Source organism: Enoplosus armatus, chromosome 8 (genome assembly GCF_043641665.1).
Source record: "Enoplosus armatus isolate fEnoArm2 chromosome 8, fEnoArm2.hap1, whole genome shotgun sequence".
NCBI classification, from domain to species: Eukaryota; Metazoa; Chordata; class Actinopteri; order Centrarchiformes; family Enoplosidae; genus Enoplosus; species Enoplosus armatus.
This window is the reverse complement of record NC_092187.1, coordinates 7792338-7808871: the sequence shown is the minus strand read 5'-3', so window position 1 is coordinate 7808871 and position 16534 is coordinate 7792338. Positions and strand designations below refer to the sequence as shown.

General features: G+C 41.7%; 1 protein-coding gene across 1 annotated transcript in view; it reads right to left on the bottom strand.

The window, feature by feature from the left end:
* The window catches only part of celsr3 (cadherin, EGF LAG seven-pass G-type receptor 3), a 95497-nt gene that overhangs the window by 45435 nt on the left and 33528 nt on the right, over nucleotides 1-16534 (bottom strand). The window contains exons 5-11 of the mRNA XM_070910225.1: nucleotides 9505-9727; nucleotides 6809-6924; nucleotides 5722-5810; nucleotides 5391-5405; nucleotides 4851-5008; nucleotides 1973-2136; nucleotides 1092-1217 (exon numbers count right to left, since the gene is read on the bottom strand). Coding sequence (XP_070766326.1) covers nucleotides 1092-1217; nucleotides 1973-2136; nucleotides 4851-5008; nucleotides 5391-5405; nucleotides 5722-5810; nucleotides 6809-6924; nucleotides 9505-9727 — 891 coding nt within the window. The remainder of the gene's footprint in view (nucleotides 1-1091; nucleotides 1218-1972; nucleotides 2137-4850; nucleotides 5009-5390; nucleotides 5406-5721; nucleotides 5811-6808; nucleotides 6925-9504; nucleotides 9728-16534) is intronic.

Genomic DNA, 16534 nt, shown 5'->3' with positions numbered 1-16534 from the left:
TCTCCTGTCAACTATCAATTAAAGCGGTGGCTCTTGATTTCTGCGACACCCAGGACACCGCTGTTCGTGTGCCGTGTTAAACCAAAAGTCAGAGTTAACTTATTATTTTAACCCTTACCATGATCTTTTCCTAAACCTAAGCAAGTCGGTTTGGTGCCTAAACCTAACCAAAGTGCGACCGTTTCAATTCAACAGTTCCCACCATGACCAAGCACTTGGCGACAGTGACAAAAAAAAAACTTTCACAACGTTTCTGGCAGAAAGGCCTGAGGCCTATTAATGTTTAACTGGCCCCTGGCCTACTGTCATTTTACGAAAGTGGCCTCCGGGCAAAGCAAGTTTAGCATCCCTGTGTTACATGATTTCCCCAGAGGATTAACCGCAATCGCAATATAAATGAGTAAAACTATCACAACCGCTTATGTGTGGGGAATCACTCAGGTTTTATTTAGGTCCAATTATATACAGGAAATAAAGCCAGATATTCAGCTTGTAACAACTAGCTCACATGTGCAGTAACTCTTCATGATACTGTTAGTCTCAGTGTGTTGTGCTGCAGTTTCCAGTTAACATTCAGAATTAATGGGAATCATCTATTTCCCCTCTTTCCTTCTGTCAATACCTTAAGTCAACACTCACCTGTCCATCCATCCATCCATCCATCCATCCAGGAACACGCATTAACTTATACACTCACTTTACTCACACACTCTAAAAGCCTACAGCTGTGATGGCTCAGCACAAAATGAGGAATAAACACGAGAACAGAGGGAAACATGCTGAAGTGCAGACCGAGGCATTAACCTGAATGCATGAATGACACAGCAATTCTGAATCTGAACTACTGAAGTATTATTAAGTATTAAAGTGTGAAGCAGCCCATTAACACAGCCGTCTTTTGTCTGTCATTTAACACAAGTGTAAATAACAAAGCTGACAAATAAAGGCTGAAGATCATTTTAAAAACATGACAGAAACAGCCAATTATCTCAGCCATGGTCTCACTTTTTATTGATAAAATCAAAATGGCACAATAAATGACATTGTTAAAAGTAGCCATTGGTTAAAAATGTACTCATGTAGCCTCTCACCGTGGCTGCAGTTCTTCCCTCCGTACCCTAGGGGACAGTCGCAGGAGAACGTCTCCCAGCTCACCCTGCAGGTTCCTCCGTTCTGACACGGGTTGGTCTTACAGAAGGGGAGCTTGGCGCTGCAGCCTATAAGAAGCAACAGAGACAGTCGCATAATCGATTTTCCAAAAATGTATCACCATGGTGTGTGTCTCAGCAAATGCATGAAATGAATGCAGTGGTTAGCTGGTACATCATGATGTAAACACCTCACATTATCAGCTCTATAAAAAAAGATCCTCAGTTATCAATGTGTATATTTAGCAGGGGTGGGGGGAAAACATTGATAAAGAAAGGTAATTGCAATATGTTATCGCAATACTCAGCATGTTGCAACATGTTTAAAATCCCCATATCATCTTATCATGGCTTAAGTATTGTGTTAATATCGTATCGTGATTCCCATCCCTAATATTTAGAGGTAAACTTTTCCAGTTGCTTGCTGTCATAGGATTTCAAAATTCAATTTTTTAACTAGTACTTGAAGTATTACGTCCAATGAAGTCACGAGCACATAACAATAAACAAAGATGTAATACTGACCCTTTCGTTTAACCTATCATGAATCATTTCAACACAATTACACTGTTGTGGTAACTTATAGCCTGTAGAAAATACTGGAACTATACAAGTGCCCAGTTATCAGTCAAAATCTGATATAATGTCCTGTACCGTTTACTGTTAGTATAGAAACATTTTACAAGAGGTTTATAGCACACAACATTGAAAGTGATGCTTTAATTAATTATAATAATTTGTATCCGTTTATGGCCTTTGTGGACACCTTAAATGTGTCAGTGCTCATGCTTTTTTAGGGGAGAAATATGGTTAGTATTGCTGACCGGGGAGCGTTCCATTGTTAGCGATAAAGCCAGCCAAGTCCAGCGGCTTGTTGTCAATGTGCAGCTCCTTCATGCAGCCGATAAACTCCCTGGTGCCAAATGGGAAGTTGTCTGGTACGTTGGGAACTCCACCCAGAAACAATGGGCCGGTCAAGTCCAGAGACCTGAGGGAGAAGAAGTAAATAAGGTGAAGAGGAAATGTGAATAATGGAGCAATGGAGGATTATCCCTCAAGGATGAAGGGGAGAAGGGAGGAGAGGGATGACGGATGGGAGGGTTAGAAAGGGAAAAACATGAAAAAAGGGTATGTGAGAGGCAACGGGATTAAAGAAACCCAGAGATTAAATGTGTCATCAGAGGTAAATTTCAAAAGGAACAAGAATCAGAGAATAACATTGACTGTTGAGGTGAAATAAGATGACGACAATGATGATGTTGATGAGGGTAAAAGTGGAAACAGCAGGGGAAGAGAGAAATTGAAAAGAAGAGGAGACAGGCAGATAGACAGAGGAACAAACAGGAGATTAAATATGAGTTACAGCAAATATCAGGAGAGAAGGGGTAAAGGTGGATGACAAGGCGGAGGGAGAAAGGAGACAGGAGACAGCAATGAAAGGAAGGAGATGTTAGGGGATGTCAACAAGTAGCAGAGTCACAGGCATAAAGAGGAGACGAAAAACGGCAACGAGAAAAGGGAGATGTGGAGGCAGCCGTGGAGGCAGATGAACAAACAAGAGATTAAGTGTGAGCTACAGCAAATATCAAGAGAGAGCGAGTGCAAAGGCGGATGACAAGGCAGATGGAAGACGGGTGGAGGGAAAGAAACAGGGGTAATGTGAGGAGGACGACGTAGGGGACAGCAAAACAGTTATGGGACCGCATGAGCGAGAAAAAACGAAGAGACAGAAACAGTTGTGTTGTCACTTTGAGAGCATTATCTCTTTTTTTCCCCCTCCAATGTGAGTTGGGGTTTTTCTTTTTTCAGCTGTCATGCGCCGAGCCAAAAAACGCCAGAGGAATATGAATCGAAGGAAGCCAAAGAGACAAAAGGCGCCGGGATCAAACAAACAAGGGATTAAGTGCGAGTTACAGCGAACATCAACACGGAGCTTCATTAGAAGAGGATGTCAGGACAGAGTAAGAGGAGGGTGAGCTGTTTAATGGAGAAATGGAGAAGGAACGGAGGAGGAGAGTGTTGAAGCGTTAGTCTTTGGCCTTCCTCTTTGATCCGTCTTCTCTTCTCTCAGCCTCACTTAGCGCTGACAGAACACAGCCAACGTGATTACAGCCTACAGAGGCGAGGCCAGGCATCAGCGCTATGACAGGCTGCTTTTTGAGTGAATGTGTGTGTATAGGTGGTTTGTGTTATGCACTAGTTGGCCTACATGCAGACGTTCAGCTTGGTAGACACACACACACAAGCAGAATGGACAAATTTTGACAACAAAACTTTGTCAAGGTCAAACCACACAGACACTTAAAAGCAACGTAGTGGATTTAAAACTGCCAATTTAAATGTTTTGGTCGTACATAAACATTTGAAGAATGAGTGGGAGAGAGACAGAGAGAGAGAGAGAGAGAGAGAGAGAGAGAGAGAGAGAGAGAGAGAGAGAGAGAGAGAGAGAGAGAGAAGCAGAGAGTAATGAAAAGAAATTGAACATTAACACCAGACGAGTAACAAGACCATCAGAGAGATACAGACAGACATGAAGGAGCGTGAAGACGTCAAACAGTCGGGCCTCATTAAAGCCTCAGGTCCCAAAGATTTCTCCTTACAGCCAGCTCATCGGCCTGATCTGACATTCCCCAAAAATCCTCCCCAACAGCAGCGGTCTGAGTCAAAGTCTTAGCAGTAGTTTAACAGATTAGGCCGCTTAAATCTGCATTCAATGGTGTGTTGCACCTACTTTTCATGCAGACTGACCAGCTTTAATGGTTTTCTACTCAGTGAAAACTGCCTTAGAATATCTGTTAAGCCTCTGATCAGTCACAGAGCGAGTTTAATGAAAGTTGTCTTTAGCACATCCTGTGTAAACACCACCCACAGCTCAGGGTCAATCACTATTCAAAGTCCTTCCGTTGCTGCACTGGAGGTAAGAGAGGTCTATGGAACAAATTTACTTTAGAGAATTTAGCTGAATTCATGCTTTCACTGAGCCTTTTTGAGTCACAGTTATTTCATAAGCTAATCATAGATGTCAGACATGAAACCATGGAATTCATTTAATGATGAAGTCCATAGAAAACTGGGCTATGAGAGTAATGACACACAAGATTGTGCTACATGACATGGTTCCAGTGCCAATGTATAACAGTTCAACACCGCCTTTGGTGCTATCTTCTGTTGCTTAAGTTATGTAATGACAGTCATCATGTAGGAAGTATGTATGCATGTAATATTTTACACAATGATGCACAATAAATGAAGCGTCTTAAAATGCTAAACAACTGCTTTTAACTGCTATGACCACAAAAGGTAAAAGCGGTAGGCAGCAAAAGACATTTTACGGTTAAAATCATGTGTAGCCTGGTAATCAATAGTATATTCCTTTCATTCACATGCAGTAGTATTTATATACTGTTTTCAGATGTTGTGACTGGTTTTGTTTGTTAAAGCCTGGTTCACTCTTGCGTACGTATATTCCAGGATCTATGTTCATGCTGCAGGGCATATTTGACGTTTGACATTTCTAAGATATGTGGGCAACAGTGCGCTGACTGTAACTGTACTGTTTTCAGACTAGATAAATTGCTATTATTTCATGTCGTGTTTGGGTCAATTTTTCAGAAATTGTGACGCCTTCAAGTCACCAAATGGAAAACACCGGTATCGATACAGTAAGAAAAAGACGGAGAGCTAAAAGAAAGAGAAACTCACTTCTTGCTGCTGGTCTGCTTGCCCTGCGCAGCGCAGCTGTAATTTCCGAGCTGCATACCGAAGCGAAGCGACAAGGCTGTGTCACAGTCGTCAACGCTCACCACAGCAATCTTCTCATCTGACGGACCCTGCGCCTCGCCGCTCACACTGCGCCTCGGCTGAACACAAACACACAAACACAAGATTGAATACAGAGTCCAAAGAAACAGAAACCAACACCATGACATCAGACAACATGCAAGAAAGACAACAGCATTTACTAAATCAAGAGTTTATATCACTGCAGTCATACTCTACAGTTCCAACACATCACACTATGTTCAGTATCTCTGCTGCTACTGCACATCATGTTAGAAAGAAAAAGGGGGAATTTGAGTTAGTAAGACAAGACACAAACGAAACTGCATATGGGTAATAATATGAAAATAATGGAGAACACGTTTACTCTTCACCTACTGTCTGCTGGTGAAAGAAAGAAAGACAGAAGGAGAAAAAGAAAGAAGGAAGTGTATGTGCACCCTGACACACACTCATACTCACATAGCGTGTAGCTGGCTGAGGAAAATGAAAGAACATGAAGAAAATTAAAGGAGATGTGCGGCGAGTATGCGTGAATGAAATGGTGACAAGCGAACGCCCACATAACAGTATGCACACAAACACTTCAGCTCAATTCAACGTGCTTTGTCGGCATGAAGGCAGATAAACTATTCTGCCGATGCATCATCAGATGTACAGTACAAATGATCACGAGTATAAATGCAAAACTTCAAAGGATAACTCATCAAACAGACACCAGAAACACAAAATGGAAGATCAAAAGTAAGATCAAACTGGTCTGGGACACAAACAGCCTGCGATGTAAACCCACCTTGTTGTAGTAGTGAATGTGAACAGTGTGCCAGTCGCCATCGCTCACACCGCCAGGCAGGAAGGGACTCACCTGAGTGGACGATTCACCTGCAGGCAGACGGATGAAGTTTGTGTGATAACTTAAGCAGGTAATAATAAGAATAATAAAATCAACTTCACTGCTCACTGCTTTAGTTCACTATTTGTTTTTACAAGCCACTGAATATAAAACATACAAAAGTCTATACATTAACTTATGATCATTATAATTACCATCTCTATTTCATATGGTACCATTTCCAGCCTCACATGTGCATGTACCAAACATACATGCTGCAACTTCTGTACTTATAATTATACTCTTTGAGGCCACAAGTAGATATATAGATCAATAGTCTTTATTGTCCCAGGAGACAAATTTGTTTTCACAATATGCACATCTATACGTAGTATTCAGGATCAGTGTCACTTGCTATGTTGGGCGCTATGCATGTGATGGCTCTGTCGTTGAGCTCGGGGAGGTCAGGTGTAATGAGGCTAATGATTTTGGAGGCAGTGTGTCTGATCCTGTTAAGTTTGTTTTTGTTGGAAACAGTCAGCAAGGTGGAGAAGCAGGGGGAACGGTACAACAGGATGGTACTTTAACTGAAGTACTGTATGCACAATATACAGTTATTCAGCTCAAGTATTACATATATAGTATATACTGTGTCGTTTTTTTGCTGATTTCCCCAAGTGGGACTTAACCATGTAATCTAATTTAGCTTAATCTAACATGATTACTCTAAAAACTCTTATACCTCATATCAAAGTGAGAGATAGTAGGATTTTCTCACTGCTCCAAATTTGACTTTGTCGGTAGTTTGCTGCTTGTCTGACCCCTAAGGTTGCCTAAATCCTCCCCGCTACATGTCTACTTGTCTGTATGCTAATCACACATTTCACACAGTAACACAATTCTAATCCTGCACCTAAAAAAACGTCCCATAAAGAAATGATACACAACCTTTGAGAACAAAACCACATTTTTCTTACCCTGTGGGGATATATGGTCCTTATAAACAGGAGCTCAATCACACATAAAGATGGAGATATAGATATAGTACCTGTGGAATATTTGAGCACCACTTGTCCTTCTTGGATCTCCAAGGCGATGAAGTCATGTTTCTCATTGAAGCGTCCATTATAGAAGAGAAGACCGCTGTTTTCCAGGGTGGCAAAACTGGAAAACGCACACACACAGAAACCATTGTCCATAATACATTTATGGATGAATATACTGTACACAATATGAGTATATTTTTCCATTTTTGTGTCCTGACAATATACAGTACAAATAAATTAAGTTCAGCTGAGCTTCTTAACTCTGGTTTAGTCAATGCAATATTTGACCCTGATACAGTGAGACATATAATACCTAATTTCACATGGCAAAACAAAAATGACTGTAAGCCTCCTCATACAGGCTTAGTATGGAAGAACAGAAGGTATTCAAACAGTACCATGCTTAATAAACCACATCGCTGCAGCCCTCCACTCCCTCCAGCTGCTCAGAGTCATACAATAGTCTGTTTTCCATAGCAAGGCCAGGGGAACGTGCTGAGGCCAAGGCTGCCATGCAAACACAGCCTGATCAAAAGCACTGTTAGTTCTTTTTTTAATACTACAGCGCAGATGACAAATCTCATCCCCTGGCAACAAGACACAAGAAGACTTCCCACTGCAAAAAATATCCACTTTAAAAACTCAAAAACTATTAAAACTATTATTATTCCCACTCATTCTTACTCAGTATCTGCATTTCACATCCTCAGCTTAAACATCCAGTAGAGATCAATGTGGCTGTAACAATAGATGCAATACAGCAGTGTTAGAAAAAGAGCATGTTATCACCATTTCCATCATGACAACTATGCTATCTGAGAGCGTTGCCTTTGTCTAAAATAAACCCAGGGTTATTCGATAGCAGACATGTGTCTTGTTTGCATCTGCCGCAGCTCCGACAGCACCGGGGCATCCTAACATGGAGTACGCCGATGTAAACTCTTCAAGCCACCAGAAATAGCTTAAAAATAGCGTAACCTGAGCTTTGCCAGACTGTGAGCGGAGTCCTGTGAAAGAACTGCATTCGAAAGAAAACTAAAACAAATACAGAATATTTAACATGAGATGACTGTTTCTCTTGAAGCAATAAGCCTCTCTCACAAAACCCAAAAAGAGTAATGTGCATTTACAGTTGGACAGAATTAGTCACCATCAGATAACATGACAGTAACTTTACCCAGCAACAAATAGGACGAAGGTCAAGGGTTTCATTGTCTTGAAAGACAAAATCTACTAATGTGGAGCCCTAGTGAAGGCGCTGAAATTGTAGTTGATTATGTAGACGAAGGCTGAAGCTCCCAGATGTGACTGTGTTTAAATATGGAGCAGGGTAGTGCTGAAAAAGACCTTACAGTGCCTGTTCAACAACATCCCTGACTTTTTCAAAGGCACCATGACTGTAGTTGTTCAAAGGAAAGAGCATAAACTATCGACTACCACCATTACTGCCAACATTTGCCTACATTGGAGTCTTCCAGGGGAGAAATTCTACCACAAAAACCTCTTAAAAGCTCAAAGTGAGCTGCTCCTCAAGAAGCAGATCACAGATTCCTTGAGTTACCGTCCCTGCCCAACTGGATGTCACAAATCAATGAACAAATCACATGTGGTGCCTTCACGCAACAACAATGCACAGAGGCTCATTTAGCAAGAAAACCTTGACCGCAATGTCTCATAGCAACCACTCCATGGTGGCCACATCAGCCTAGCAACAACCCCATGAGCAACGTCACCTTAGCAACTATCATTAGACGACATCACCCATGGCAACCATCCCATAACCCTGCCAGACCACGCTTAAGGACCACTTCAGATCTCCCAAAGACGACCACTTGGTATGTCAAGAGGCAAAGGAGCAGCGCAGAAACGATGGTGGCGGGCGGGCTAGCAAGACAAAGACAAAGGACCTAAAGTAAGAAAACAATCACTGACCTCTGCAGTAACGTATTCTTACATACCATTGAAAAAAAATTGGAGCTTTTAAACTCCAAAGATTTAAAAAAAACAAAAAACAATCATAACTTCAGTTCAAATGGCAAAAGGTCTGAGCACAAGCCCGCCTTTGAGCAACAAAATGGTACAAATCCACTGTTCACAATGGCCCACAATGGTGGTTTTAAAAGGAAAAGCTAAATTAGGCATTTTAACTTACATCAATGCATTAACTCTGACTACTAAAAACAAAAAAATATAGAGTTCTGACCCCTTCACAGAGAGAGCACAGGGTGTAGCAGAAATGCAACATTTGCCTTTGGAGCTGCTGAAACAGGCAAGACTGAAAAAGGAGAATGCAGGGTGATAAGATGTAAGATAATACCAGGGAGAGTGTAAGAGGGAAAGCAAAAGACATGTTACTGGAACCAGTAAACTGGAGGATGAAAGAGGAGAGAGAGGAGAAACCGCACTTCTCATGGAGAGAGATGTGGAGGCATCAGAGAGAGAAACCATGAATAATAGCATCGATCTCTGAGACGGAGATGAAATAAATAGATTCAAGCAAAGAGGAGAGAGACTCCATAAGAGGAAGAGAATCAAAGAGGAGTGGTTATGGATCTCTGTCTGAGTGCAAGAGGATGATGAGAGATGGAGGCTGAAAGAAAGGAAGGAAGGAAGGAAGGAAGGAAGGGAGATAAAAAAGCAAATATCAAAGCAAAACATTAAAAAAAGATAAAACTTCCAATTTATTCAATCTACTCACGTTAACGAGATGGACAGGTGAAACCTCTGTCTGAGGCCGCGGAACATGACGAAGGACTTCGGTGGGAAGGACCGGGCAGTGACTGTGCAGTATGGACGCTCATAGCCTCCTGCAGGACACTCACAGCGGAAACCCCCGCCGGAAAGCTCCCGACACGTCCCTCCATTACGGCACACACCTGGCACACACCTGCCCTGCCGCCGATCAAACTCACATCGGTCACCTGGGGGTTAAAAATGAAAAGAAGTCATTGTTTCAACCTCTGCTGAACCTCACTAGGAATTACAGCAACACTGTCAAAAAAGCTCAATGACACTCAGGAAAGCCAAAAATCTCAGAATCTGTTCAAGTAATCAGTGACTCAGTGGGAGATCACCAAACTAATCGAGTATGTACATATTGAGCAGTAAAAACATTACTCAGATAAAAGACAGAATAGCATGGAGATACACATTTCCAGCCATCATCACTGCATTAATATTAAAGGATTTAAGTAAAAAAGGTTTTAAGATTTTCCCATCAGTTCCTGGACTGTCTTGCCGTTTCGGTGCTTGTTCCACAGAGACTTCAGGCAATTAATTTTCATGAGCTCTGACGTCATTGGACTCACTGGCAAGTCCATCAAAACAAACAACATGCTGTGCAACCAAGCTTTGCTCGAACCCACAGAGCTTTACTTTACACTCTAGTCAAGATCCTGAAGTGTACGTGCTGAATTTAAATTATGTTGAGGTTGAGATCAAATATTGTCTTGACTTTAATATCTTACTCATTAGGCTACAAGCATGACACACTGTAAGTTAAATGATGCACTAGAAGAGACTAATTAATCTATAACTTATAGCCAGGTATATTAAAAAGGAGTAGCTGTAGATAAATGCTGTGCTTACAGTGTGAGTAAAAGTTTTAATGTTAATTTTCAGGAAACAAATTTAGCACAGCAAAAGCAGCACATTCACATGCATAACTGCTCATTCATAAAAGTTAGCTCATTAACCGCTGAAGTTAGCTTGATAACTGAGCCTTTTTTTGACGGCCCAAGTTAGCTGGGTAAAAGTTGGATTGTTAAATGCTGAAGATAGCTTGACAACTGCCATGTTAATGATAACTTGACAGCAAAAACATAATTAGCTTTACAACTGCTGAAATTAGCTTTGTAACTGCTGATTTATCCTATGCATAGTGCTGCTGGTTTTCTTTCCTATCAGGCAATGAACTGAATGCAAAGATGTAGATTAGTACTTGATTAGATGGTGGAAGCAACAGGGTGCTGGTTCCTGAGGAGGGAAACCTTCAACCCTCAAATGGACACAAAATATAAAAAAACTAAATCAGAGTTGACAGCGATAAGATACTCAGCGTACAGTATTTGGAAGTGTATGCGTGCAGGGGAAAAGGAAAAAAAAAGTAATTTCCTGCAGATTGTGATTCTGTTTCTTTAGAAGTGTGTGAAAAACAAAAAACAACACAAACAAATCTGCAGACGAGAATAAACACAGGTTTGGCTGCCAGTCAAACAAGCGCTAGTCTGGAGTGTCTCGGGAGGCAGAAACACCCACGCAACACACACACACACACACATACACACATATACTGTATACACAATCACCCACATAGAAAGGTACGTAGGAGTAGAAGCTCACTCTTTCTTTTTGGTTTTCACCTTTCCTTGAGCATATTTGGACACACACATTGTCTGACATTTAGCAGCTGCACACAGAAAACACCCACACCCAGTGCCCTCCATATAAACAGAGCAGACGGGGTTTCAAACTAGCCTTAAGACAGATGGCTCCTTAAGGACCCACTTTAGATCCTGCTGACGGCTCCAAACACACACACACACACACACACACAAGATAACAAATAAACCAAAATACATACACATTAATAATGGATGCAATACAGATTTTTTTTTCTTTCTCAAACAAAAAAAACACATTCGGTCTCTAAAAAATAGCCTTTCTCTCATATTATATTTCCCCTCTCTCTCTCTCTCTCTTTCTCACACACACACACACACACACACACACACACACACACACACACACAAACGGATCATTGCCCCTGCCCTCGAGGCTGTCGGGTTTTATCATGTAGCTGTCTCTATTGGTACTTTGTTTGTGCTGCTTTTAGATGCCAAAGTACCCACTGGCAGAGTCCTCACATCTTTACACAAACACACAGATGACGTACTGCAGTTGTAAGTCAATAGAAGCCTTCACCTTTCCTCATGATCGTTTGGACACAAATATCATCTGACACACACAAGACATGGACACACACAGACAATCTCTCAACAACAGTCAAAACACAGCCACACACACACACACACACACACACACACACAGACAAACTGAGAGAAAAGCTGTAAAAGCACACACGCAGTCAAGTTGGATACACACTCTGATACTGACTATCTGTGATACATTCAACACAAACTCAGCCCCACGGTATGATGTGTATGAAGTGGGGAAAGATTTTGAGCATGTACAAGAATCTAAAGGTATAAATGGCTTGAATTACCCTCCATAATTGGTCTTTTCCTTCATCTCTCCATCGTTCGTCTATCCTCCTCCCTCCTCCATGAGAGGGATACAAACCCCCCAAAACTAGAAAGCGCTCCCCTTTGAAGACGGCGCGCAAAGGAAGCTTTTATTGCGCGCATGATTGTGACCTTGCTTGCTTTCAAAACATATTTTGCATCCACATTTGTGCTTCCATTTTATGTGCTTGATCAATATTTTTGTCGTCCATACTCTTCTAAACATTACATCCCTCCTGACCTTCTTTCCTTTAACTGCTAATTCAAGAGATTCATCCCATATTCGAACGCCTCCTTAATCTACTGATTTCTTTACAGCAACCTACTAATTTTCTCTCTCCTGTCATCCAAAATGTTACTTGTCCATCCATCACAATCACTTTACACAGTTTATTCACTTGTCCTACTCTTCACCGCTCCATTTCCCCACACCACCTCTCTCCTCATGCCACAGGGCAGCCGCTATCTGCCAGTTATTGGCTGACACACACACCACCAAATCACCCTGAAGACACACACACACACACACACACACACACACACACACACACACACACACAAACACAAGCACACACACACACACACACACACACACAGCGAGACACCCAGTCACACACCCAGCTCAGCTAACAATAGCCCAAGGACTCAAACTATCACGTCTGTCTGTCCTTGTTTGGCCTTCTCTCAGCCCCCCTCCCCTCTCACATTAAACATATACTTCAATATAAGTGCACACAATAGGGAACCAATTAAATAGGGAAACACACACACACACACACACATATATGCATCTAACACAGCACAATTTCCCTGCCTTTGTCCGTTGCGCCCATTCATCTGTACAGAACCTCTCATTAATATTAAAATAAATAAATAGACATTAATACTCATGAATTATGCGTGTGGTGATACTTAAACACACACCCACCTACGAATGCACACGCTGGTTCATTATGCACAGCGAGCTGCACACAGGTCGACATATGGGCAGGAAATAAATTGACAATGGAAGACAGACAGAAAAACAAAACAAAACACACACCTATGCATGCACACGTACAGAATCAAAAATAAGAACTGCAGACAAAAAAACAACAACACGCGCGCGCGCACACACACACACACACACACTAATTAGAGGAGGTAAAGCACAGCAGACGTGATCTCAGAGTGACTCGAGTTTTTTGTTTTCTTGTGTTCGTCCAGACGGTGAGAAGGCGTCCACTTCACTGAGGCACTTACATTGATCAGCAGTGATAGGAAACACACACACACAAACACACACACACACACACACACACACACACACACACACACACACACAAATACAGCGGGACAGAGAGACGCTTTAAGTGTGTAATCCCTCATTCTGCCCAGCGTTCACACTCACGTGGACACAAGGTCAAGCCATTACTAAACAAACAGTGAGTTTCCGATAGCAATGCAAGCACTTCATGTAGACACACAGATGGTTTTTAATGAACATGCCAGAATGGAAACACAAACACACACAAGATGCTGCTTAATGCATCGACACAAACAAACAAAGCACACACACACCCACACACAAACAATTGAGCTCACCATGCACGCACCCCACTGATGGAAAGTAGCTACATTTCTACTACACTGCCTCTATGAGACCCGTCTGTTAAACTCCTGAAGTTTGCAGACGGCACAACCGTCATCAGCCTAATCAATCACGGTGCCGAGTCTGCACACAGACGGGAGGTTGAACAGCCGGCCCTCTGGTGCGGTCAGAACAACCTGGGGATGACAGTACTTCCTGCGTCAGCTCAGAAACTACAACCCGCCTGAGAAGCTGCTGATCCAGTTCTACTCTGCAATAATCCAGTCTGTTCTCTGCACAGCCATCACTGTCTGGTTTGGATCAGCCGCCAAACAGGACAGGAACAGACGACAGATGATACAACGGACAGGACCGCAGAAATAAAATCATTGATGCCAACCTGCCCTGCATTGAAGACCAGAGTCAGGAAACAGGCAGGAAACATCACTTCTCCCCTCTGGCGGCCAATAAAGCTGATTCTGATCCTAATTGTTTAGTCTATAAAATGTCACAAAATAGCCCAGAAATTTAATTTACAATGATATGCAACAGAAAAAAGCAACACATCCTTACATTTGAGAAGTTGGAACCAGCAAATATTTAGTATTTTTATTGGATAAATAACTTAAACAAGTAATTGAAAATTGATTCATTTCCTGTCAACCGACTACATATCAATAAATCAGCAAATCATTTCAGCGGAGTTGCTAAAATTTGCTCCACTTCAAACAGCTACAACATTGAAGTGCTGCTTACATGATTCTTAACTACATTTTGGTGGTAACACTTCTGTTTTAAGTCAAACTTAAGGAGAATTTGAAGAATACTTTTTTTATATTGTGGCTTATATTTAAGTAAAGAATCAAAATTCTCACCACCAACACATCCACAAAGACAAGTCTACTAACATACTCAATAATCCAAAATACACACCCCGCTATCCACCCCACACAAACTTGAAAATACATCTCAAGTCTTCTCTGCTTGCGTCTTGCCTTTGTTTAAAAGCAGAAGACTATTTTCATTCACCTCCTTCAGTTTTCTTCCTCTCCTCCATCCATCCTCCTCCAGCTCATTATGCCTTCCTTCCTTTTCTATCTTCCCTCCACCTCACATCTCTATATATAAAACGCTCCACGCATTACTCTTCCTTTCTCCTTCCTTCCTTCATCTCTTTCCATATCTTGCCATTTCTCTTTTTTTTTCTTCCTCTTCTTCCTCTATGCCTGGCTTAATGCATTCACACCACCCCTTCATTCACGCGGATGTTTTATTCATCAAAGCCAGTATTATTCAACCACCCCCCGGCATCTTAGTTTGCTCCGCCCTAACTCCCATCCCATCGCCCCCGCCTCCACCCCAACACATGGTACATCCCTAGAGGCCAACACACTCCCACTTGCTTCCCTCTTCTCCTTCCTCCTGTAGATCTCACTCTCTCTCCCCTTTTTGGTGCTCTTTTTTCCTTATACACCCCTTAACCACTCGATGCCTTCAAGGCCTCTACGGATTTTGAGCTCTGGGTAGACATGTAATGAGTCAGTAATGTCCTGATTTAGTGAAGTGGTAAGCTTCCATGCTCCATGAGCTTTTCCATGTGCAGTTCTCTCTCTTCACTCTGGTGCACAGGGTATGATGCATTTTACCATTTCTAGTACTTCTCAAGTTTGGGCTATGAAGGCAAGACTGGTACGTCTCAAGGCAAAACAAGTCAGCATTTGTCTGTCTGCTAGTCTGCACGGACAAATGCACCTTTCCCTACTGCTTCAGATCAAAGTGGAGTTTTGTTAAGTCGAGCTTGATATCACCTGAGGTCTATTAGTCTGCTTCAAATCATGTGACTCGAGTCCACAACTCTGCCAGACGGTGTGCATTATTTTCAGATAATAACACAATTGAGAATGAGAGTGCTAACGAAGTGATTCTATTCAAATGGTGCATTGCACTAATATATACATCAATAAACATATATAAACAACCCTAAACACAACACATATATAATCTGATTGCTGCCCAGTCCCTGACTTAAATTGATTTAAACCCATAATAATAATAAACCACACAGCTCATTGTGGATTATCCTTTACCTAAAGTCAGTAGCTATAAACATCTACAAACACAGACTATTGTCTCCTTAAAAAAAAAAAAAAAAAAGAAGAAACTCAGAGCTTCAAGACACGAATAGTGACGAGTCATCAGATGAAACTGGCCCACTGATCACGTTTGGTGCCACGTTTTTTGAGATGCGTCATTTAATTGAGTTTGATTTGTAAGTAGGGTTTCCAGCTGTGATTCACAAAATGCCCCCGTGTCTTATTAGTTCTTCCATTATTTGCTGTCTCTTGAGCAGCTCCACCACTTGTATTTGGATGACATCATCACTGCACTGTGTCTCTCTGCTGTCCATCTTACAAAGAAATAAATAAATACACAAATTAAAACTGAACCGAACAATATCCCAGAAATCACACATTTGATTCTAGAGTAGATTACAGCTTTTATTTGAACTTCTACTTCCTCCTCACACACAGTCTCTCTCCTCCTCTCCCTTCGCTGGTTACATCTCCTCTCTTCTCCCTTCTGGAGTTTTTGTTTTAATTTTCAGTATTATTTGCCTGTATTATTGTTTCCTTTTCTACATTTTCCACTGCTTCCCTTTAATAATACTAAACTTGTGGTTATTTCCTCTGCTGCCATTTTGACCCTCTGCTCCCTCCTTCCCATTTCTTGATGTGCTCTTTCCCCCCATTTCCACTTTCATCTGCCTCAGCCTCCCTCACAATCCTTTTTTTTTTTTTTTTTTGTCTTTTTCAAAAGATCAGATCCTGGATATTGATAACCATCACTCCCACATTTATTTTCGATTCTGTTTAGCTTTCTCTCTTCACCCTGCAGCCTTTTCTTTTTGATTCTTT